We start from the raw sequence: 22749 nt of genomic DNA on the forward strand, positions 1-22749 counted from the left end.
CCACACTGGCTAGCGTGTGAAATGAGTGCAATTGTGCAGTAGTTGGAGCATTATTTGGCACTGCCCTTCTTTGGGATTGGGATGTAGACTGATCTCCAATCCTCTGGCCGCTGCTGAGTTTTCCAAATTTGCTGGCATATTGAGTGTAGCACCTTAACAGCATCATCGTTTAAAATTTTTAATAGTTCAGCTGGAATACCATATTAGCAGTGCTTTCTAAGGCCCATTTGACTTCACTCTCCAGTATGTCTGGCTCAAGGTCAGCAACCACACTACCTGGGGTGTACGAGACATCCATATCTTTCTGGTATAATTCCTCTGTGCATTCTCGCCACCTCTTCTTGATGTCTTCTGCTTCTGTTAGGTCCTTTCCACTTTTGTCTTTTATTATGGTGATCTTTGTACGAAATGTTCCTTTCATATCTCCAATTTTCTTGAACAGACCTCTGGTTTTTCCCATTCTATTGTTTCCCTCTATTTCTTTGCATTGCTCGTTTAAGAAGGCCTTCTTGTCTCTCCTTGCTATGTTTTGCCCACATAGTAACAGAATAAACTACCTGCAGCATCCTGTCTAATCTAAACTTTAATTAATTTTACTTTAATTGATTTTAATTAATTTTTATAATGTTTTTATAATGTCGCACTATTTTGGTGTTGTTAGCCGCCCTGAGCCCGGCTTCGGCTGGGGAGGGCGGGATATAAATAAAATTTATTATTATTATTATTATTAAAAATCCTAAATAATTGGAAAAACTCTAAACCTAAATGCAATACATAAATATTTTTAAAATAGTAACTTCAGGACAATCAAAAAGGAACAAATCAAGAAAACTACTAGCTTCTCCTTCCAGCTGTGACAGAAATGAGCACATTCATTTACAGTACCTGCCTCATCTACCTACTAGCATTGTTTAGCAAGCATGACCTCATAGAGGACAGACGGAGGAGAAAGGTGATTGGCTGAGCAGACACAGCTGTTTAGAGAGGCTTTGCACAACCTTTATATGATCATATCTCAATATTAGCCTCTTAGGAGGCTCAGCAGAAATTTCAATCTGGAAGAAGAAAAAAAAAGATTGGCAACTGACCAGCTAAAACCTGCCTGGCTAGGTTTTGTACCTTGAAAATAAATGGATCTGCAGAAATATTCAAGTGAAGCTTCTTCCTGGCATGGATCTGTTCACAGGTGGAGCTTATTCTTCTGTTCAGTGCAAAGCTACAAGATTCACAAAGTGGCAATTCTAAGCAAAGTTTTGTGAAAGTGAAAACTGATCACTTTTCATGTTAGTTTTTAATGTAACCAATATACTCCTTAAAGGATTTCCTTATAGTAATTGTTGCTAGTCATTGGAAACAAATGTGGCATTGCCAAACTACCTCCCTAAGGTCTGCTATACAGTGGTACCTCAGGTTAAGTACTTAATTAGTTCCGGAAGTCCGTTCTTAACCTGAAACTGTTATTAACCTGAAGCACCACTTTAGCTAGTGGGGGCCTCTTGCTGCTGGCACGCCGCCGAAGCACGATTTCTGTTCTCATCCTGAAGCAAAGTTCTTAACCTGAAGCACTATTTCTGGGTTAACGGAGTCTGTAACCTGAAGCGTAGGTAACCTGAGGTACCACTGTACAGTACTTTTCTGCATTCTTCTAACAATTTGCTGTAATAGATTATCAATTTCTTCCAAATAATTTGAAAATAAGGCATAACGGAAGTAATCGAGTAGCTCTGGGTATACCACCTTTGATGCCAATATTTACCGGTATTACCCAAATTTTATAAGGCAATGGTTTGTCTACCAGACTCTTTTTCTTTTATTTTTTCCCTAGTGCAAGGAAAGATCCTTTGATTTGGGTGCTCAACCCTTTCCACACCCAGAGCTGCCCTGATAAAACCTGGAATTTTTCTGTAATAATACTAAGGGCAAGAAGGGGTTGGTGGGATTTGGAGTACATATCTCCAGTGTATTGTTTTGCACTATCTGAACACTTGCCTTATTAACACGATTTTATTATACGTAGCTGCCCTGTCCTCCTGGCCTGGGCACTGTCGCCAGCCCTGCTTCTAATAATAATAATTAATAATAATTTTATTATTCATACACTGCCTATCTGGCTGGGTTACCCTAGCCACTCTGGCGGTTTACAGCACCTAAAAAAATTGTAAAACATTAGACATTAAAAAAAAACCTGATACAGGGTTGCCTTCAGATGTCTTCTAAAAGTCAGATAGTTTCCTTGACATCTGATGGGAGGGCATTCCACGGGGGGGTGCCACCACCGAGAAGGCCCTCTGCCTGATTCCCTGTAACCTCACTTCTCACAGTGAGGGAACTGCCAGAAGGCCCTCAGAGCTGGACCTCAGGGTCCGGGATGAACGATGGGGGTGGAGATGCTCCTTCAGGTATACTGGTCCGAGGCCATTTAGGCCTTTAAAGGTCAGCACCAGAAATGGTGTTCTAACTGTAGTAGCTTTAACAACTATTGGACTAGCGCCCAGGGGGACAGGGTTTGAGTTCCCACTCAGCCATGAAGTCTACTGTGTGACCTTGGGGCCAGTTGTCTTCTCGGCTTAGCTCACCTCACTGGGTTGTTGCTGTGAGGATAAAATAAGGATGGGAACAGTGTACTCCACCTTGAGCTCCTCGGAGGGGAAAAAAGTGGGAACTCCCTGCCTATTGATATCAAGCAGGTAATACCTTAACAGTATTACCACTATTTATTAAATTTGTATACCGCCCTTCACGGGGGGTGGTTCACAGCAGCAGTATTCTTTTCTGGTGCCTGCTATTTTTATTTAAAATGTAAGGCGGTATAGAAATGCAAAATAAAATAAATAAAATAATTCCTTCCAGTAGCACCTTAAAGGTAAAGGGAATCCTGACCATTAGGTCCAGTCGTGACCGACTCTGGGGTTGCGGTGCTCATCTTGCTTTATTGGCCAAGGGAACCAGTGTACAGCTTCCAGGTCATGTGGCCAGCATGACTAAGCCGCTTCTGGTGAGCCAGAGCAGCGCATGGAAATGCCGTTTACCTTCCCGCTGGAGCGGTACCTACCGTATTTTTTGCCCTATAGGACGCACTTTTCCCCCTCCAAAAATGAAGGGGAAATGTGTGTGTGTGTCCTATGGGGCAAATGCAGGCTTTCGCTGAAGCCTGGAGAGTGAGAGGGGTCAGTGCGCACCAATCCCTCTCGCTCTCCAGGCTTCAGGAAGCTATCCGCAAGCCGGGGGAGAGCTGCGCTAATAGTAATAATAATAATAATAATAATAATAATTTAAAAAACTGTTCTTTTTGTGCAAGCCTAAACATGTGCTTAATAAATGTTGTGGGTTTTTTTTTAGTATTTTAACTATTTTGTTACATTTTGAAGTGTAGATTTTAATTTATCAAGTGGCACATCAATTTTAATGGAATGATGAAATGAAACTGCTTTTTGTGGGCTGCTCTTTTTTTGTAGGCTAAAAGGCGGGGTACAAATACTGCTAAACAAAAAACCTAAATATTTAAAAGCGCCTCCCCCACCCCTTCTCCTGTGCGTGTGTGTAAAGCCGCCCTGTTGCTTCTCACGGGGTTTACGTGTGCTTGAAAATAATGTGACATGTGTAGAGGAGCTAAAGGAGAACGTGGGAAAACATACTCCCCCCCTCCCCCCGCCTCAAACAATCTCAGCCGCAGTGGCGGCACTATTGCGCACGCGCACCATCAAGCCGACGCCGGCTACTGTGCGCGTGTTGGGGGAAGGGAAGAAAGAGCCCCGCGCGCCCCTCGCTCTGGAGAAGCGCGCGCCCGTCGCTTCGCCTTGCCTCTCCCCTCCCTCTGACAAAGGAGCGCGAAACCTTCTCCTTCCGCCGCTTACATTGGCTGAAGCTGGCATGAAGGGGCGGGGTTTTTCCCCCCCAGAGTCAGAAAGCCCGCCTTCCGAAAGATGCTCGGCTGTGATACGATGCCAAAGCTGTCCCTTGTATCCCTCCCACCCACCCCCGCTCCGCTACGCCGACGCTCTCTAGTCCTTATTCAACTGGCGGAGGGGGGGGGAAGGCGGGAACACAACAATGCGACGTCTCCCTATTGGCCAGCCGGAGACTGAAGGGGGGCACTTTTTCCCTCTTCCCCTGATTGGCTTCACCGGGCGGAGAGAGCTCTCTTCCCATTGGCTTGGAAGAAAAGAGAAGGCCGGTTCAGCCGAGAGGGAGCACGCGCGTGTCCCAATGGGCGCGCGCACGCACGCACGCACGCGGGCGAGAAACCTGTTCTGCCTGTTGGGTGAGCGAGCGCGGCCGAGCGCCTTCTTGGTTAGCGCTCCCTCAGTCGGGGACGCGCGGCAGAGGGGCGGTGGGGGAGGGGAGCGAGAGCATCTTTCTCTCACACGCGCGGCGGTAGCGGCGGCTCCAGCTCCTCCTTTGTTCGCCTCCACACACCCCACCTCGCCCGCTCGTAGAGATACCGGGCCGCCCGGCTGGCGGGGGCCGGCACGGTAAGGGGTGGGGTCGGGTCGGTGAGGGGGGGGATGTGGGGGGCTGAGGGAGGGTTGACCGCGCACGCGCGTGGATGGATGGATGAATGGATGAAAGAAATGTACAGCCGTGTGAAGGAGGAGGGAGGGGGTCGTGAGGAGGGGGCCGCGAGGGGGGGGGAGGATGACCTTCGGAGCGTCGTGTGTGGTCGGAGTGGGGGGGGGGGCGCCGTTATTTCGCCTCACCTGCCGCGCGGGTGGGGGTGGGGGGGTCGGCGGAATTGAGGGTAAGCGGATAAAGGCGTGCGCCCGCGTCCCCGCCTCCTCCTCGCACACCCCCACCCGCAGCATCCTTCCTTTCTTCATGTTCCCCCCACCCGAAAGGACCCCTTCCCAGCATTTCGCACCCCGATCTCAGCATCGATTTTGGCGTGTTGTTTCATAGATGTAGTTAACGTCCTTTAAAAAAATAATAATTCAGGGTGAGAATCTGGGGCAGTTTCCAGCCATCCAGGTTTTTAAATCCATTCATTCATTCATTCACTTCTTATCACATCTACAGTTTGTCCGCGCTTGACCCGCTTAAACCCGTTGACTTCCCCAGAGCTGTAATAGGTAACTGTTAAAAATCCGTGCCCCCCCCCCGAAATGCATGTGGATGGATTTGCAACCGGTTTGGAATAAATAATGTATTGTGAATGCATTGATGGTCAGTTCTCCCCCACCGGTACAGTATTAGCAACATTTAAGTGTTACGTTAACATTTCAGGATAATAGTTGATAGGTATGATTTATATTGTACTATGTAGCAGCCTAAATGAGAATAACAATTCTATTATGTTGATATTATATATTATATTAAAACCACCCATACACAACCGGAAACCAGTTCTAATGGGCCCAATATTGGCCACCAGCAGCCCAGTATCATTCCCCACTCACCCTCCCTCACCCACCAGCCCAGCACCTTCACTTGCCATTCTTGCTTTCACTTCTATAATCCAGTGCCTCCTGCTTCAAGCCAACATCCCGAGGGACAGTACTTACTCTTCTTGTTGTTGTTATTTATTTGTACCCTGCCTTTTTCCCTGACAGGGACTCAAGGCAGCTTGCAGATAACATGGGGGGAACGATAGAACCATAGAAATTTAGAGTTGGAAGGGACCCTGAGGGTCATCTAGTCCACCCACCCGCAATGCAGGAATTTGCAGCTGTCCTAATAATTAAAAAGACAATTAAACAGTAATAGAATTAAACTATATCTATAAAGCTCTCTCTCGATATATGATCTATTAAAAACATTCAGATAATTACAATAAAAGCATCACAGCACCAGCCCTTTCATTAAAAGCAGTTCCAGAAAGCCTGTTGGAACAAGAAAGACTTCACCTGCTTGCAAAAGTACAGCAAGAAGGGAGCCAGTCTAACTTCTCTAGAGAGGGAGTTCCAAAGTCTGAGCAGCCACTGAGAAGGCCGATCACTTGCTCCTCCACTTATCATCAGCAGGTCTCTGTAGAAGAATAGCCATTTTCTAATGGATCACCCAGTATCAACTGGTTGCTGGGATTGCTGTGAATTGTGTTGGACTAGTGTGACTTGGTCTGATCCAGCCCTTAAACAAGTGTGCATATTCAGGATTGCTTGAAACACCTTTCATTTATGCTGTAACTGTTAAGAGGACCTGCATGCATATACCCTTCTACATAACAAGCATAAGAGGAACATGAGAATTTTAGTTTTGCTGCTTAAAGTAGAGACCTTACAGGACTCTTTCCTGACCCTGTTGTGCACTATATCAAGCCTCTAGCTACCTCCTTCGTACTCTTCCTTATTCCCAAGGGCTGACAGATGCATCCCTCCAACATGACCTTTTCTCTAGCTACCCCTAATGCTACTACTCCTTCATTATTCCTTGTGGTTTCTTGTACAATAGCAGTATTTTCTCATGTTTTTCCCACAATTTTTTGAGGTATTGGACAAGATATTTAGTATTTTTATTGAGTTTTTTATGTAAACTGCCCTGAATCGTGTGTGTGAGAGAGAGAGAGAGAGAGAGAGAATGGTAAATAAATTTATTAAATAAATGGGTGACCCATCTCCAGGTTCCTATAGCTAGCTAGGGATGGAGGCTCTTTCTGTCCTGCCCTCCTACAGTGGTCCCTTGCAAGACGAAATTAATTCGTTCCACAAGTTTTTTCTTCTTGCGAGTTTTTCGTCTTGCGAAGCATGGTTTCCCATAGGAATGCATTGAAAATCGATCAATGCGTTCCTATGGAGACCGTCCAGGGACAGAGGGGAAGCGCCGCGCGCCTTCCCCTCTGTCCCCGGACCTGTTTTAAAGCAAGGGCAGCGGGGAGAAGATCACTTCTCCCCGTTGCCGCCCCTTGGTTCAAAAGGGGTCTGGGGACAGAGGGGAAGGCGCGCACACCTTCCCCTCTGTCCCCGGAGATTGCGGGGCTGGCAACGGGGAGAAGCGATCTTCTCCCCGCCGCCCCTTGCTTCAAAAGAGGTCCGGGGACAGCGGGGAAGACGCGCTGCGCTTCCCCGCTATCCCCGTAGCTTGCGGGGCAAGCTTCGTTTTGCGAAGCAAGCCCATAGGGAAATGCGTCTTGCGAAGCGGCTATGAAAACGAAAAACTCCTTCGTCTAGCAAGTTTTTCGTCTTCCGAGGCGTTCGTCTTGCAGGGTACCACTGAAGATCTCTTCACTCCTTTGTATATTCCTCTTCTTTTATTCTTCTCCCTTTATGGCTTGCTTGCCCCTTGTTTACTCTCCTCCAGTCCCCTCTGTCCTTTGGTTTTTCTGGAAGCCTTGAATAAAATAGGAATGTCATCAAGGCAGTGGAATCTCTCTGTGGAGGTATCTTTTCCTGTTCTCTTTTTTCCTCTTGTTTCCTTTTATGCTGTTGTCTTATTTTATTATGAAAAACTTCATTTAAAAAAGAAAGAAAGAAATAGCATAAGCCTCCCTCATGCTGGTTTAATATTCCTAGAAGTGCTGCTCAGAGTAAGTTATCCATTCCAGAGTCCATTGCAAATTGCAAAGTACTCAGTATGTTTATACAGTGTGTGAATTTGTCTGACTATCTGTCACTTTCTCTGTCTTGCACTTCGATTATGATGGACTGATGCTGCTTTCAGTCTCTCTGGACATCCAGCATGTCATGAGAATGCCCTTCTTTGCCCTGCCAAAGTCCTTGTTATGTGTAGGGGACCAGTAAGCGAGGCTATTTTCCACTGCACAGTGGAACAAAAGGGAAGTTTGTGCTGTTGTTCTTTTCATGACAGCATGATAGGCCCCTTACTCAGCTATAGGCCCCTTACTCAGCTACAGCATTTGCTTAGTCTGGCCACCTTCTGGAGCCAGCCATGGACACATCCAGCATTTTCTCAAGGAACCTAGGAAATTGATCTCTACATCCTTCTCTCTTCACAGATGCACTTCCCTTCTGAACCATGAGCATTCTTCCCATTACTCCGGACTCTCCTCACAGACAGTGCCCTTTTCCTTTCAGCCTCTCCCACATGCTCACTGCTCTTTCCCACCCTGCTTTAGTTGGGGAAATTGCATTTCTATTATTGCTTGTGCCATTCACCAACCCACCCACACCATTTCCTTTGCTCCTTCAGTGTCTCTCCTTGCCACTTTACCGAAGGGTCACAGTTACCCATTACCTTTTTGAAATGTTTTCTTTGTCAACAGCCCAACCACTCTTTCACTCCTCTTTTTTTGGCAGAATTCTGCAGAAAATTGAAATATTTGCCTGGCTGAGATAATTGGGGCTCAGAAATAATACATAATAATACTGAATTCATTCATCCATAGCACTGATTCATTGGTTTAGCTTTATGAGGAGCGAGCCTTGTGTTTGCTTCCCTTCTCCAGTGCAGCTGTGAAGAGGCACTAAAAGCATTTGCTCCCATTTTGGACTAACTGTAGCTTGTGACATCCAAACCCAGAAATATTGCAGTTAGTCTTAACTTCTTAGATGAAACAAGCCAACATCAAACCATGATTTATCAAGCTGCTTGTTTTTCCTAGCTGTAGTTGACATTAACTACAGTTTGTAATTCATATGTAATGCTATACCATGGAAGCTTCCAATCTTGCAGTCGTGCTGGAGGAGGGGTTAGTAAGCAAGTCCTAGGCTTCGTTCACCCCATCCTTGTAACCTAAAACTGTGGTTTAGCATTAGGTGTGAAGCAGGCCATTGTATGAACTGCAAAACAGATGTCACATGTACGTGGCTCCAGTGTTAGAAATTCAGATATAAAAGCTAGGTGCCTAATGGCTCCTTAAACCAAGTTTACAGTCACCAAAACAGAATGTAGAGTTGCCATTTTTGGGCAAGACAGTTTTAAAGTATGCAGCCTGGGATTCATTTTAGACTCACGGCTCTCCATGGAGGTGCAGGTCAATTCTGTGTCCAGGGCAGCTGTCTACCAGCTCCATGTGGTATGCTGGCTGAGACCCTGCCTGCCCACAAACTGTCTCACCAGAGTGAGGCATGCTCTGATTATCTGCCGCTTGGACTATTGCAATGTGCTCTATGTGTGGCTACCTTTGAAGATGACCTGGAAACTACAATTAATCCAGAATGCGGCAGCTAGACTGGTGACTGGGAGTGGCTGCTGAGACCATATAACACTGGTCCTGAAAGACCTGCATTGGCTCCCAGTACGTTTCCAATCACAATTCAAAGTGTTGGTGCTGACCTTTAAAGCCCTAAACAGCCTTGGACCCGTATACCTGAAGGAGCGTCTCCACCCCCATCATTCAACCCAGACACTGAGGTCCAGCTCTGAGGGCCTTCTTGGTAGTGGGACCTGCCCTGTGGAATGCCTTCCCATCAGATGTCAAGGAAATAAACAACTATCTGACTTTTAGAAGACATCTGAAGGCAGGCCTGTTTAGGGAAGTTTTTAATGTTTGAAGTTTTATTCTGTTTTTAGTGTTCTGTTGGGAGCTGCCCAGAGTGGCTGGAAAATAATAATAATAATAATAATAATAATAATAATAATAATAATAATAATAATAATTCAAATGATGGCCTGGCTGTGCTTGATTTTCAGTTAAACATCTGGCTAGTTAAACCTTTAGCTAGGTTAAGAACTTTGAAAATGTAAAGAAGAAAAGTCACTTGATCCAGGGATAGTCCACACATATATTGGCCTATTCCTACCTCTTTCTCTTAGTGGTGACTGCTCCTGCTCAGGCTGCACAAAAAGCATTTTGGTTCCAGAAATCCAATCAGTTATAAAATATAACTGATAGAATTCTACATGGTGGGGTATTAGTGTGTGAAAACAGTCCAGATCCAATGATCCCCAGGAATGCAGCTCCTGATGGTGGAGATGTCAGGCACAATCCTGATACCTAGGCATCTTCACTTGGTCACAACTAGTTGAAAACCAGGTGCAAAATGCGCCTGGCTAATTTTGAACACTGCTTCACACATTTAGAAGAATGATAGCAGTGTTAGAAACTCAGATATATTAGCTAATCTTGAAATGCCACCTTAAACCTACAGTTGCCACAATGAAATGTCTAGGCACCCTTTTTGCCGTGGAGTTTCTTATTATTTGTTTTAAGGGGAAAAAATATCAAAGCAGCTTACAACATATTAAAATATTAAATAAAACAATCCGGAATAAAACAAATTCAAGGAAAATATTTCAGATCCTTCTCTAAGTGACCTTTTGCTTTCCCTATATTTATTTGCCTACTGAATTTATATACCTGACCCATAAGAGAAGTACTCAAGCAAGGCAGTGGGGTTTAGTGGCTAGAGTGTCGGACTAGGATCAAATCCTCACTCAGTCATGAAACTTTGCTGAGTGATCTTAAGGTAGTTACAGCCTCTAAACCTACCTCATAGGGTCATTGTAGGGATTAACTGAGGAGGCGATGAACCATGTACTATACTACCTGGAGAAAAAGGTGGGATATAAATGCAATGAATAAGCCCACCTGCTTAAGAAAGCTAGTGGAGCCAGTCAGATGGAGATGTCAATTGCCACCCTGGCATCCAGGCATCTCCATGTGGTCGTAATTGGATTCACACACCAGTCGCAAAATGCGACTGGCAAATTTTGAGAACTTAATTTGATTTGATTCTGGCATTTAGTTCTCTTGTTTATTTTATTTATATTTTAATGCTTTATTATTGTTTTAACATGCAATTTTGAGCTGCCTTGGGGCCTCATATGAGGCTGAGAGGCAGAATATAAATTATTTGATAAATAAATATTTGAATTTAGGCCTCCTTTGGTACAAGTGAATATGTTTATGTTTTCCTTTTCAAAACTAACAGAAGCATTACTCTTATTACATTTATGCATAGTGCAGTGTAGGAGTGGGGAGCACATTTTATGGCAATGGGCTTGTTTTAATGTGTTGTAAACTCTTTTGAGATTTTTTCCCTCTTTAATATATAAAGTGGTCTAGAAATGAAATGAATAAGAAGAAACTCCAAAAGTGACACCTAGACATTCCATTGTGGCGACTGTAACCTAGGTTTAAGGAGCCATTTGGCGATTAGCTTATATATCGCGGGTGGAGAGGGACGTGGGTGGCAGTGTGGTCTAAACCACAGAGCCTAGGGCTTGCCGATCAGAAGGTCAGCAGTTCGAATCCCCGCGATGGGGTGAGCTCCCGTTGCTCGGTCCCTGCTCCTGCCCACCTAGCAGTTCAAAAGCACGTCACAGTGCAAGTAGATAAATAGGTACAGCTCCAGTGGGAAGGTAAACGGCATTTCCGTGCATTGCTCTGGTTTCGCCAGAAGCGGCTTAGTCATGCTGGCCGCATGACCCAGAAAAACTATCTGTGGGCAAAAGTCGGCTCCCTCGGCCAGTAAAACCAGATGAGCGCCACAACCTCATTCACGAGTGGACTTAACTGTCAGGGGTCCCTTTACCTTTTATATATCTGAGTTTTTAACACAGACTCAAATATAACAGCGGGGGAGGGGCTTAAATCAACCTTAACAGCTTGTGTAAAAAACGTGTGAGTGGGGGCTTAAGCGAGCTCCAAAAAGCTAACAGATTTATGAAAGTTCTGTTCTAGTTCTCACCCATCTGAACTTCCAGTGACAATGGCACATGAATCTTTTAAATAAAGTTGCATGTTTACCATAGAAAGCATTCTATTACTGTTTTAAGTGTTTAAGGACTGTCATCCTAGAAACACTTAACTAGAAGTCCTATTGAACTCTTAAGTATTATTTTGAACTATAGGTGGGGATATTATGATATTTATTTATATTTGTCAAAGCTGCAAGTTTTCCTTTAAACTATGGAAAAATCTTGTCTTTATAAAGGTTTAGTTGCCCGCATCAATAAATGCAGTGCTGCCTTAGCATCTTTTTTGCCACCATCCTTTTGTCTCTCTCTCCCCCCCCCCAACTTAATAAAGGGAACAGCCTAAAGAATTTTGTGCAAATTTCCTCCACTGCTTCCCCTTGAAGCTTAGATTATCATAGTCAAACATCATAATTAATTATAGTTAGCTACTAACTAGGAGTGCTTATGAGCTTCAACTCCTGGTTAAAAGCAATTCCTTATTAGTGTTAGCATCAGTGACCGTGTTACCTTTAGAAGTGATAAAGGTCAATGGAAGTAGTGATTTATTCATGAGACTGGGGAGTGCGAGTGCATAATATGGTTGCCTGTCTGAGGTGCATTAACTGGTTTAAGGGATTGTTCCCTCTTCACATCAGTTAAATCATAGAGCTGGAAGAGGATCCCAAGCATCAATTTATATCAACCCTTCCTGTCCAGGAATCACAGCTAAAGAATCACTGGCAGATGCCAACCCAACATCTGTTTAAAAATGGTAGTCTGTTCCACTGTCAAAACAGCTCTTATCAGAAAATTATCCCTAATGTTTAGTCGGAGTCTCCTTTCCTGTCATTTGAATCCATTGGTTCCTACCTTTAGGAGCAATAGCAACAAGTTTGCTCCATCATCCTTATGACACACCTTCAGATAATTGAAGATTATAGTATGTACCTCCTTCTCACGCAGTGTTAGAAACTCCGATTTATAAGCTAGGTGCCAATCATAGGTTATGGTCACTACAGCAGAATGTCAATTTGCCAGGGGGTTGGACTAGATTACTCTCGTAACTTTCAACCCTACAATTCTATGATCTCAACTACATTGCTTGACTCTTACAGCAATTTACTTGTCCCAGTATGCAAGAAGAAGAATCACACACAATGGAAATTGTATTAACTGTGAACTAAGGCAGAAGTTGTTGCCATCCTGACGCCCAGAAATCTCCATTTAATCGCAATTGAACCCATGGTAGTAGCAAAACACGCCTGAGAAATTTCGAACACTGTTCTCAGATGCTTTTCACCTGTTTAACTGTTTACCTTGATATTTTGTCACCGAGGCTGAGACGTTCCATCACCTGTGGTTCCCCTCATGCTTGTAGAGTTTGGCATCCTTACAGGCTGTTTTTTTATACCCCTGGCTAGCTTTTCTCCTTAGGAAACACTAGCTTCAGAACAACAATTTTCTTCTGAACCACTGTGGGAGGAAAACAAATTCTGCCTCCACACATGTCCTGACCCCATTAATCATCATCTCCGGCAACTAATGCAATGTACATTTTTAAAAAAATCCTACGAGAAGATTTTAAAGGAAGGGTGGCTAACCTTTAACCATTCAGATGCTGCTGAACTGCAACATTATCCCTCACCATTGTCTATGCCAGGCATAGGGAGTTGTAGTCCCAAAACATCTGGAGGGCCAAGTTTGGCCATGCCTGGTCTATGCTGACTGTGGATGATGGGAGTTGTAGACCAACAACATCTGGAGTACAACAGGTTAGCCACCCCTTTCACACCAAGAACAATCAGATGAGTGCTATTTATGAGAACCAGCATTATTGTTCCAGCATTTTAAGCATTCCATTTTATCTTATGTGTTTTCAGGGAGCCATATGCATAAAAAATACCCTTACCACATCCCTTGTGTTAACTTGGTCTTTGGTAAAGGTAAAGGGACCCTTGACCATTAGGTCCAGTCATGACCGACTCTGGGGTTGCGGCGCTCATCTTGCTTTATTGGCTGAGGGAGCCGGTGTACAGCTTCCGGGTCATGTGGCCAGCATGACTAAGCCACTTCTGGCGAAACAGAGCAGCGCACGGAAATGCCGTTTACCTTCCCACCGGAGCGGTACCTATTTATCTACTTGCACTTTGACGTGCTTTCGAACTGCTAGGTTGGCAGGAGCAGGGACCAAGCAATGGGAGCTCACCCCGTCGCAGGGATTCGAACCGTCGACCTTCTGATCAGCAAGTCCTAGGCTCTGTGGTCTTTTGTATATCTCCCTAAATGAGTACTGTACTGAAGATAATGAAGGGATAAGTGGATTTAATGGGTGATATTGGATCCCTTAAGTAGGATTTTACTTGGGATTACCTTAATAAATACTTTTCAGTTGCCAGCGCAGCAACAGCAACCCCCACAATAATATTAAATTATTATTTTCAGGTGCAGGCACATTAATATGCATTATTTATTTCGATTTAAGACCTCTCTTCATCAGAGACCACAGGGTAATGTAAGAAATAATAATAACATTTACTAAATAAATAAATTAATGAAATTTATTAGAGTGCCTGTTTCAAAATATATCACAAATGGTGTGTGTGTGTTTGGGGGTTGCTTTTCTTTTGTGCAAGTATTTAAATGTGTGATTTGCCTAGACTGGAATGCAGCAATTCTTAGTGTTTGGCATGATCCTAGAAAGGCTTACTTACCTATATATAACATTTATATATCAGGTCGCTGTGTTGATTTTTTGGTAGGCAGCTGGCGTCCTTGAAAAGCTAGGGTGTATATATTTTAAACAGAAAAGTAAGTTCAGTTGTGGTTTTTTCAACAGCATTGGAATAGATACTGACAATTCAAAGAAATTGCTCATTGCCACGGTGGACAACTGCTATGAGTTAACAAACAACCTGAAGTTCACAGGTAGGTGAACTTAAAGGATAAAAAAATCATGTATATTTCAGCTGTTTTTAAAAAATGAGAGACTTCGACAAAATACATTTCAGGGTTTTATTTTGGGCAGATTTTGCGTTACTTATCAGCATTTCTGTAGTTAGGAATGGGAAAGAGATTGTTAAAATAACAAAATCTTCAAGTTGCTAACAGTTTTTAGATAGTGGAGAAAGCTATGGTCCCCATGGTCGGGTTCATTGGGTTTTGTCTGTACGTGTGTAAAACGAGGTATCAGTTTTAAATTAAAGCAATTTATGTTCATTCTAAATGAAGTTAACCACTTTCCCGCAAAATGTGTCTTAACGAGGCAGTGTTTTCTATAGGAATATGTTGTTAAGTAGCGATGCTTCTGGGCATAGCCTTAAGTCGAATTTTGCACAAATAAGATTTCTGGGTGTGAGAGAAAGTGGTAAAGAAGATCAGATGGAAAACATTGTGCTTCAGGTGACACACAGGCACAGGGATACTACTAGAATCACAGTCCCAACAGTAGTATGATGTCCAAACTCGTGATACCATGAGAGGCAAGGTCTGGGCAGTTCAAAATCCAAACACAGGGAATGTATGTATGTACTTACTGCTGTAGCATAAACATATATTACAGTGGCTTTACAACAAACAAACAAAAAAACACCATAAAGCAAGACAGTAAAGTTATAGAAAAATAACAATACTGAAAAGCAAAAAGAAATTAAAAACAAACACCAACAGACCATTGTGGGGGACGTACCTAGGCCTGGTGGAATGGAAAAGTTTTCAGTAAGCATTTAAAAGTTGGCACAGAGGGCCTCCACTGAATCTCTGTTGTCCACGTGTTCCAATGGACTGGGCCGATGACACTAAAGACTCAGGTTCTCATTGTTTTCAAACAAGCCTCACCGACTTGGGGAACAACCAGAGACTCTCCTGCATATGATCTCAGTGATTCAGCTGTAATATAAGGGTTCAGGCGATCTTTGGTCTGGGCTCTATCTAGGCCTTGCTGGAGAATGTGGGATCCCCTAAGGCAGACTCCAGCTATCTGTGTCTGTACAGACACTTCCTAACTCTCATCTAAAGTCCTGGAGGGCTTGGGACACAACAGCCATAGTAACCCTCTGTTGGTGTCTGTCCGGCTGATTTAATGACAAAAAGGAGGGACTGAGATATGTTGGCTTATGCTGAGGTCCTGCTTCCTAGTACTGGGTGATGAGAGAAGGAAGTGGATTCTAGCCAGGAGCTGGTGTTATCCTTTGTGCTGATGTAACAATATCAATTGAATGGTATCAGATTGTATCTTTTTTAGGAAACAGAAGAGGCAAAAGCCAGCTGGTGTTTTGTACATTAATAACCTTAATAGTAGGATGTTGCTGTGCAGGCTTCGGGAAATTGTGGCACTGTGTGGGCAGGGCTTGCCTTTAGCCAGTAGCTCCTAGGAATGGTGTCAGCTGGTGAGCTGCAGTTCAGCTGGGGAGTGGCAAGGAGGCGAATGGGGTAAGAGGTACAGCTGGCTGAAAACGCTACTGACAAAGACTATGGGGAAGGCGAGGAGAGAAGGCCACACATCTTTACTCAGCCAGGGGGATGGGGAGATGCAGATAACACAGCTTCCTTCTGTGAAGAACATGGAAGGGCTGTCCATGAACTAGTGACAGGTCGGAGGCTTCTGAACAGGCTATGCTGGGAGAAATTGAAGGGGAACTTTGGAAGCAAATACATGTACACCAGGAAATAAAGCCTGCTTATCTGCATCACGTTAACCTGGTTGAAAGATTTCCTGTGAGCATAAAGGCCCTGATCCATGGGTGGGGTGGAAGTAAGTCCTAGTCATACTACATTATCCAAAGGTACTCCAGTTATTCTCTCTTTTTTCACCCCTAAGCACAAATGGTGATGTTTCCAGAGCAACACATAACTATGTCATGCTGTGAACCACTGATGATGTATTTTTCCTCTGACAATGAAACACAAATGGTTTGGGGGCTTTGTTTCTCACTAATAATGAATTATCTTGCCCTAGGATACTATCTTGAACAACATTGTTGAAAATGTCTACTCCTGATCCTCCAATGGGAGGAACGCCTCGTCCGGGGCCTTCTCCTGGGCCTGGACCTTCTCCTGGTGCTATGCTGGGCCCCAGCCCTGGACCGTCTCCAGGTTCTGCACATAGCATGATGGGCCCTAGCCCCGGGCCACCATCAGCAGGACACCCTATACCACCACAAGGGCCCGGAGGTTATTCTCAGGACAACATGCATCAGATGCATAAGGTAATAAACCACAACATTGCTTTGCCTTTGTGTGTATATAATGGCACTGCTGTGCTCTCCTGGTGTGGAAAAACAAGTGATCTTTGTTGCAATCTTCCTTCTTTCAATAAAATGTAGCATATCTTCCTTCTTTCCCCAATAAAATGTAGCATATCTCTTATGTTTCAGCATAAGAATTAGAAGCCTTCCCTTTGCAGGTCCATTCTTTAGAAATTTAATATTTTATTTCTCTGGTTTTAACCACATCCTGGGGCTTCAGGTGACTGTTTCTACCTGGTACTGAGACTTTCCTTTTTCCATATTGTGTTAACCCCCAATGTTTCAGGCAATTCTTCCGTTCTGAAAAGTGTTTCATTGCTATCTTGCTGTGTGAAATGTCCATACATCTTTTAAAATTAGGCCATCTTGTACATTTTTGAAAGAAGGTAGAAACTTAGCAGTGTTGGTGGGCATACTTATTACCTAAGTCACACTGCAAGAGCACCTTAACTCTAAACACTCTAAACACTCTAAACACCCCGACAGGTGTTTAGAAATGGAACTTTAATGTTCAGTGAAATGTGTGTAGTAGCAGTTCTCAATAAGCTGGTTCGCACATCCCATTGGTTTCATATAGTGCACACTTAGAAACTGTTGCAATGAAATAGCTATTTAAATGGATTTTCGATATTCGTTTTTATATTGTTGTTGCAGCCAATGGATTCAATGCATGAGAAGGGAATATCTGAGGATCCTCGTTACAGCCAAATGAAGGGCATGGGAATGAGGGCTGGTGGGCACACAGGAATGGGACCTCCTCCTAGTCCAATGGATCAGCATTCTCAAGGTATTGCTTTCATAAGATTAATGTGCATCAGATTGCAGATTAACTCTGTATTCTTGATATAAATTACAGAATCTGAGATTGTTTTTAAGCAAGAAAAAGAGTTTCAATTTTGGTGGTACTGGATAAGTTGCTGCTTTTACAACTGGGCAGATGTAGCAGGCAGTAACAGCACTGCTGCTGCTTTCTGTTACTGATCTGACTGAGAACCACCTCTGTAGACTTTCAGCATACATTTGAAGCATTTGTGCTCTTTATTCCTAGCAAATTTTGGCATTATTAGGGTGTGCGTTTTTAAATAAAAACAGCTGTATATTGTTGTATCCCACCTTGGAACCTTACGGTGAAGTGTGGGTAAGAAATATTTTGAATAAATCTCTCGTTTTAAATGGTTATTTAAAAATAGATAAATGTAGTATCTGTAAAAAAGCATGTTTAAAACAGAATTGTATTTAAAGCTTGATTACAGCAGATTGATCTCTCTCCCTCTGTCTGCCCACTCTTCTCTCCAGGTTACCCTTCTCCCCTTGGTGGTTCTGAACATGCATCAAGTCCAGTTCCAGCTAATGGTCCTTCTTCTGGCCCCCAGATACCCTCTGGTCCTGGAGGAGTCCCATTAGATGGTACTGACCCCCAAGCGCTAGGGCAGCAGAATCGTGGCCCAACTCCTTTTAACCAGAATCAGCTGCATCAACTGAGGGCTCAGATAATGGCCTACAAGATGCTGGCCAGAGGCCAGCCTTTACCTGACCATCTTCACATGGCCGTGCAGGGAAAAAGGCCAATGCCTGGAATGCAGCAGCAAATGCCAACTCTACCTCCACCTTCTGTATCTGGAACAGGACCAGTGCAAGGACCAGGGCCTGCACCTGGACCAACACCTCCGAACTACAACAGACCTCATGGTACGTATAAGCTTAAGTGCATTATTCTGGGGTGATTGGCCACAGAGTAACCCACTTCTGCTAGAGCCACACCTCCTTCTCCCTCTCCCATTTAAGGAGTGATACAAACGGTGGAGGAAGAAAAACCTTACTCTGTGTGTATGTGTCTGTCCAATGTATGCACAGGTATGGGAGGGCCTAACATGCCCCCTCCTGGACCCTCAGGAGTTCCCCCAGGAATGCCCGGGCAGCCCCCTGGTGGACCCCCAAAGCCCTGGCCTGAAGGTAAGACCTTTGTGAGGGCAGGATTAATTGAAGTTTAGCTTTTTGTTTAAGTTGTATATTGAAATACATTTTGCATGAACAGCAAAATCCTATAAAAATTTGAAGGATGCAACTGTACTTTTTGTTGAGTTTTGTTACATTAAACTAGTATGACTACCCCTATATAATCCATTCCATATCACATTGTTTCAGTGATACCAATTTGGCAATTTTTTTCTGAGTTGAAAGTGATAATTCTTAAGATATGTGTTCAGAAATATTAAAAGATCATTTCAGATATTTGAAAACTGCCACTGAATTACAGTTCTAATTTTTGTGCATGAATTATTATTAAATTTATTTTTATGACATCTCTGTCTGATACCTCATCCCAGCTCCTCTTCTCCCCCTCCCCCCGACTGTTGTGGTGCCAACGGTGACCCACTTTAGGACAAGCTGTTGTGATCCACCTTTGGGTCCCACTCCAGTAGTTGAAGACAAATGCTTTAAATAACTACAAAGTGGGATTCAAATCATGGGATTTAAAAACTTTAATTACGATATCTTTTGGCTTGAATGATTCTGCTATCCATGCATAAACTGAACACCTCCAAGCTAGTCTGCAGCACCATGAAGCTGAAAAAGATTACAGAACTCCTCAGCCATCTTGATGTTTCAAATCCAGAAATTCTATTAACTTCCACCATTGGAAGGTATAAGTACCATTAGAAACTCCAGGTCACATTGGAACACGTTGGAAAGTCAACTTCTGGAGATTATTCTATTAAATTTGAGGTAATTTGGCACTGATTTGTTAAAAAAAAAATCATTGGCAAAAAAGCGGGGGGGGGGGGACTTCTGCCTGACAAATGGAGTCCTCTTCAAGTAGGATAAGATCAACTCCTGAAAACTGCAGCATATTCAGACCACTTTCTTTTTGTTCTGAATTTGTGTTTAGCAAAATAATTGCTTTCCTCACTTAAAAAGGCCTCTGGGACTTGCCTCAGCAGGATCCAAACTTCCTTTTGTAACTTACAGTTTTGAGGAGGAAAATGGGCACTAGCCATCTGAGGACATCGGAACAAGGTGGCGGTTTGGGGGTATGTTTTGGTGCTAGTAGGAGAAGCTGCTTTGCAAATTGCTGAAGGTGTTATTAGTGTATCAGAGATTTCACGTAGCTGGTTTTGCCAGCTTCTCGTTAGATTCCTTTTCCCTTTATGTTCTGTATTTTTGGATCCACTCCTCCCAGCCATAGAGCCCCTGAAATATTTATGTTTTTCTCCCAAACCAGATGAGAGATATTTTGCTCTTTGGAAAGATTCTTACTGATGGCTCATTTTTCTCTTGACAAGTACACCAAATAGAGTTAGAAAGTTGTGAACATTCCATGACATCACAGCAGCTTAATGGCTTGAATAAAATGTTGGTTGAATAGTAATAGTTGTCAAACAGTTTTCAGCTTATTATTATAGGCCAGATAGTGGAATAGGTGTTCGCATTTAGTGCTCCTTTAATTCATTATAGAGATCACTATAAGAGGGTGTGGTCTTTTGTCAGGTCATTTCCTGGGTTGAGAGCCAGTCTCATGTATGAGTGGATGGAATGGCAGGTGTATACAGCGGAGGCCATAGCAAGCCACAGTGGGAAGTGGTTGACTTTCTCTTAGCTTACTTCGTAAGATGTCTGTGAGGATGAGCAGGGGAGCAGAACACCACTATCTTCTGTCTTGAGCTGCTTGCAGGAAGGTTGGGTTAAATTATAACAAAACAAAACTATTATTCAGCATGTAGAAATTGGTCCTTGAACACTGCAGTCTTTATGCTCATATGTGCTTATATCAGGCTCTTCTACGAGGGAGTCTTTAACAGCCTTCTTCCTACCAACGTTCTTCTATAGGACCAATGGCAAATGCTGCAGCCCCTACTAGCACACCTCAGAAACTGATTCCTCCTCAGCCAACAGGCCGTCCTTCACCAGCACCTCCGGCGGTACCTCCAGCAGCATCTCCTGTAATGCCTCCCCAAACTCAGTCACCGGGTCAACCAGCCCAACCTGCCCCAATGGTGCAACTCCACCAGAAGCAAAACCGAATCACTCCAATCCAGAAACCAAGAGGACTTGACCCAGTTGAAATCCTTCAAGAGAGGGAGTACAGGTAAAAATGTAGCTACTATAATCTAAACTGTTTCACTGGTGCTTCTGGGCAACAGGTTGACTTTAATGAAGGCTGCATTCAGTGAAGTGACTTTTTAGAGCCTATTAGCACTATTCTAGTCTTGGTCTTCATTGTGCTCTCATGCTGGAACAGCAGGAGAATGTTATTAGCAAACCTGTGTTTGACCTAAGCCAAGTGTTACAGCTTTGTCCCTTTGCAGAGGGGTGGATTTAGGTTTATCTTGAACCTGTGTTGCCTTTCTCTTAGATTCCTGACCCCTTGGTAGATAACTCCTGTAGCTGATATCTCTTGTTTAGACATGATAAAAGACCTAAACAAATGCATTGTTTGTCTTAATCTACTGTGTCAGACTGCAGGCTCGCATTGCTCACAGGATACAAGAACTTGAAAACCTTCCTGGGTCACTGGCTGGTGACTTGCGAACCAAAGCTACCATTGAACTTAAAGCACTACGGTTGCTTAACTTCCAGAGACAGGTAGGCTGAGTTCCATAGCTGGAACTCCTGTTGCTCAAGACTATTTTGGAAATCGGAATCACATATTTTACTCCAGGGTTTCGTAACTTAATAGAAACGTACAAAGGCATTGAGTAGCTTCATTTCAATAAAATCAGAAGCTTAAAATGTGACAACCATCTCCTGGCCTTCCAGGGTCAGTTACTTGCTTTTCTGGTAATTTTTTTTGTTTAGATACGAGCATGGTTTCATAATAGAGGACCAAATCAATTGTCAGGTGTGCCAGTGCTGTTTTGTATTCATAGAAACGTATCTTGAAAGCAAGAGGTGCTAACTTGTGCCAATACTACCTTGGTGTAGTCTTTTAGCACCTGGCCTACCTGTTTTGCTTGAAGTGCCAGAATTTGTTTGTGCCTTAGGCAAATACGTCTCTGTGCATTATGAATTGGAATAATTTTCTATTTATGTCTGCCTCACATTTATATATCATGAGATAGTTAAAAGAGGTAGCTTTCCTTTTGAAGAGAAAATGACCTGATAGCCATACCAATGTAGAGAAGTTCTTCAAAATACACTTGCTGTTCTTTCCTTCTTATTTTCCTTTCTTCCATTTCTTCCAAGATGGTCTCACTTAAAACAACACAGATAAAAATTAAAAACAATTTAAAAGAGGAGCCCTTGGTGCTAAGCAGCAGCTGCAGTCCTTGTGAAGCCTGTCAAGCCCCGCCCCAAGTCAGGTGGAGAGAGGCAAGGGCCCAGGGCTCTTCAGGCCCTCAGCAGGCAGTCCTATCAATCATTTGAGGTGGCTATCTATGTATATATGCTTTGTCCTTCTGCCTTGCTTGGAATTCTAGTGATTGGGGCTCTGAGGTTCAAAGGAACCTCAGGTGTGGATAAGTCTCATGCCTTTCAGCAGGGTCACGTGTGTATTTTCCCTCCTTAAATAGACTGATAAATGAAGCATCCCCTGAAACAGTGATGGCCAAACTTGGCCCTCCAGCTGTTTTGGAACTACAACTCCCATCATCCCTAGCTAACAGGACCAGTGGTCAGGGATGATGGGAATTGTAGTCCCAAAAAACAGCCGGAGGGTCAAAAGACAATTGGAAAAATATCTTCTTGTAATGTGCAGTTTTGGATATGACTTGGCAGGTACATGCCTTGTGACAGCGTGCAGGTGTATGTCTTTGTCCATTCCTTTCTCAACTTTCAGATCGGAATTGACTCTTTCTTTTAAAATTGTTGTTTCAAAGCTGCGTCAAGAAGTTGTGGTATGCATGAGAAGAGATACTGCTCTGGAAACAGCACTGAACGCCAAGGCATACAAACGTAGCAAACGGCAGTCCCTGCGGGAAGCTCGCATCACTGAGAAGCTGGAGAAACAGCAGAAGATCGAACAAGAACGAAAACGCCGGCAAAAACATCAGGCATG

At 43.6% G+C, this 22749-nt stretch overlaps 1 protein-coding gene across 11 annotated transcripts in view; it reads left to right on the plus strand.

Annotated features, from left to right (window-relative positions):
- The first annotated feature begins 4161 nt into the window (after positions 1-4161).
- SMARCA4 (SWI/SNF related BAF chromatin remodeling complex subunit ATPase 4) overlaps positions 4162-22749 on the plus strand; it is a 65947-nt gene continuing 47359 nt past the window's right edge. For 9 of the 11 annotated variants that reach the window (XM_081893699.1, XM_081893704.1, XM_081893705.1 and 6 more), the window contains exons 1-9: positions 4268-4472; positions 14348-14436; positions 16466-16715; positions 17409-17541; positions 18051-18443; positions 18609-18707; positions 20583-20841; positions 21212-21338; positions 22571-22744. In XM_081893699.1, coding sequence (XP_081749825.1) covers positions 16494-16715; positions 17409-17541; positions 18051-18443; positions 18609-18707; positions 20583-20841; positions 21212-21338; positions 22571-22744 — 1407 coding nt within the window. In that variant the 5' untranslated portion in view covers positions 4268-4472; positions 14348-14436; positions 16466-16493. The other 2 variants (XM_081893702.1, XM_081893703.1) reach the window with 2 other exon arrangements.

Source organism: Podarcis melisellensis (assembly GCF_964234715.1).
Source record: "Podarcis melisellensis genome assembly, chromosome: 17".
Taxonomy (NCBI): Eukaryota; Metazoa; Chordata; class Lepidosauria; order Squamata; family Lacertidae; genus Podarcis; species Podarcis melisellensis.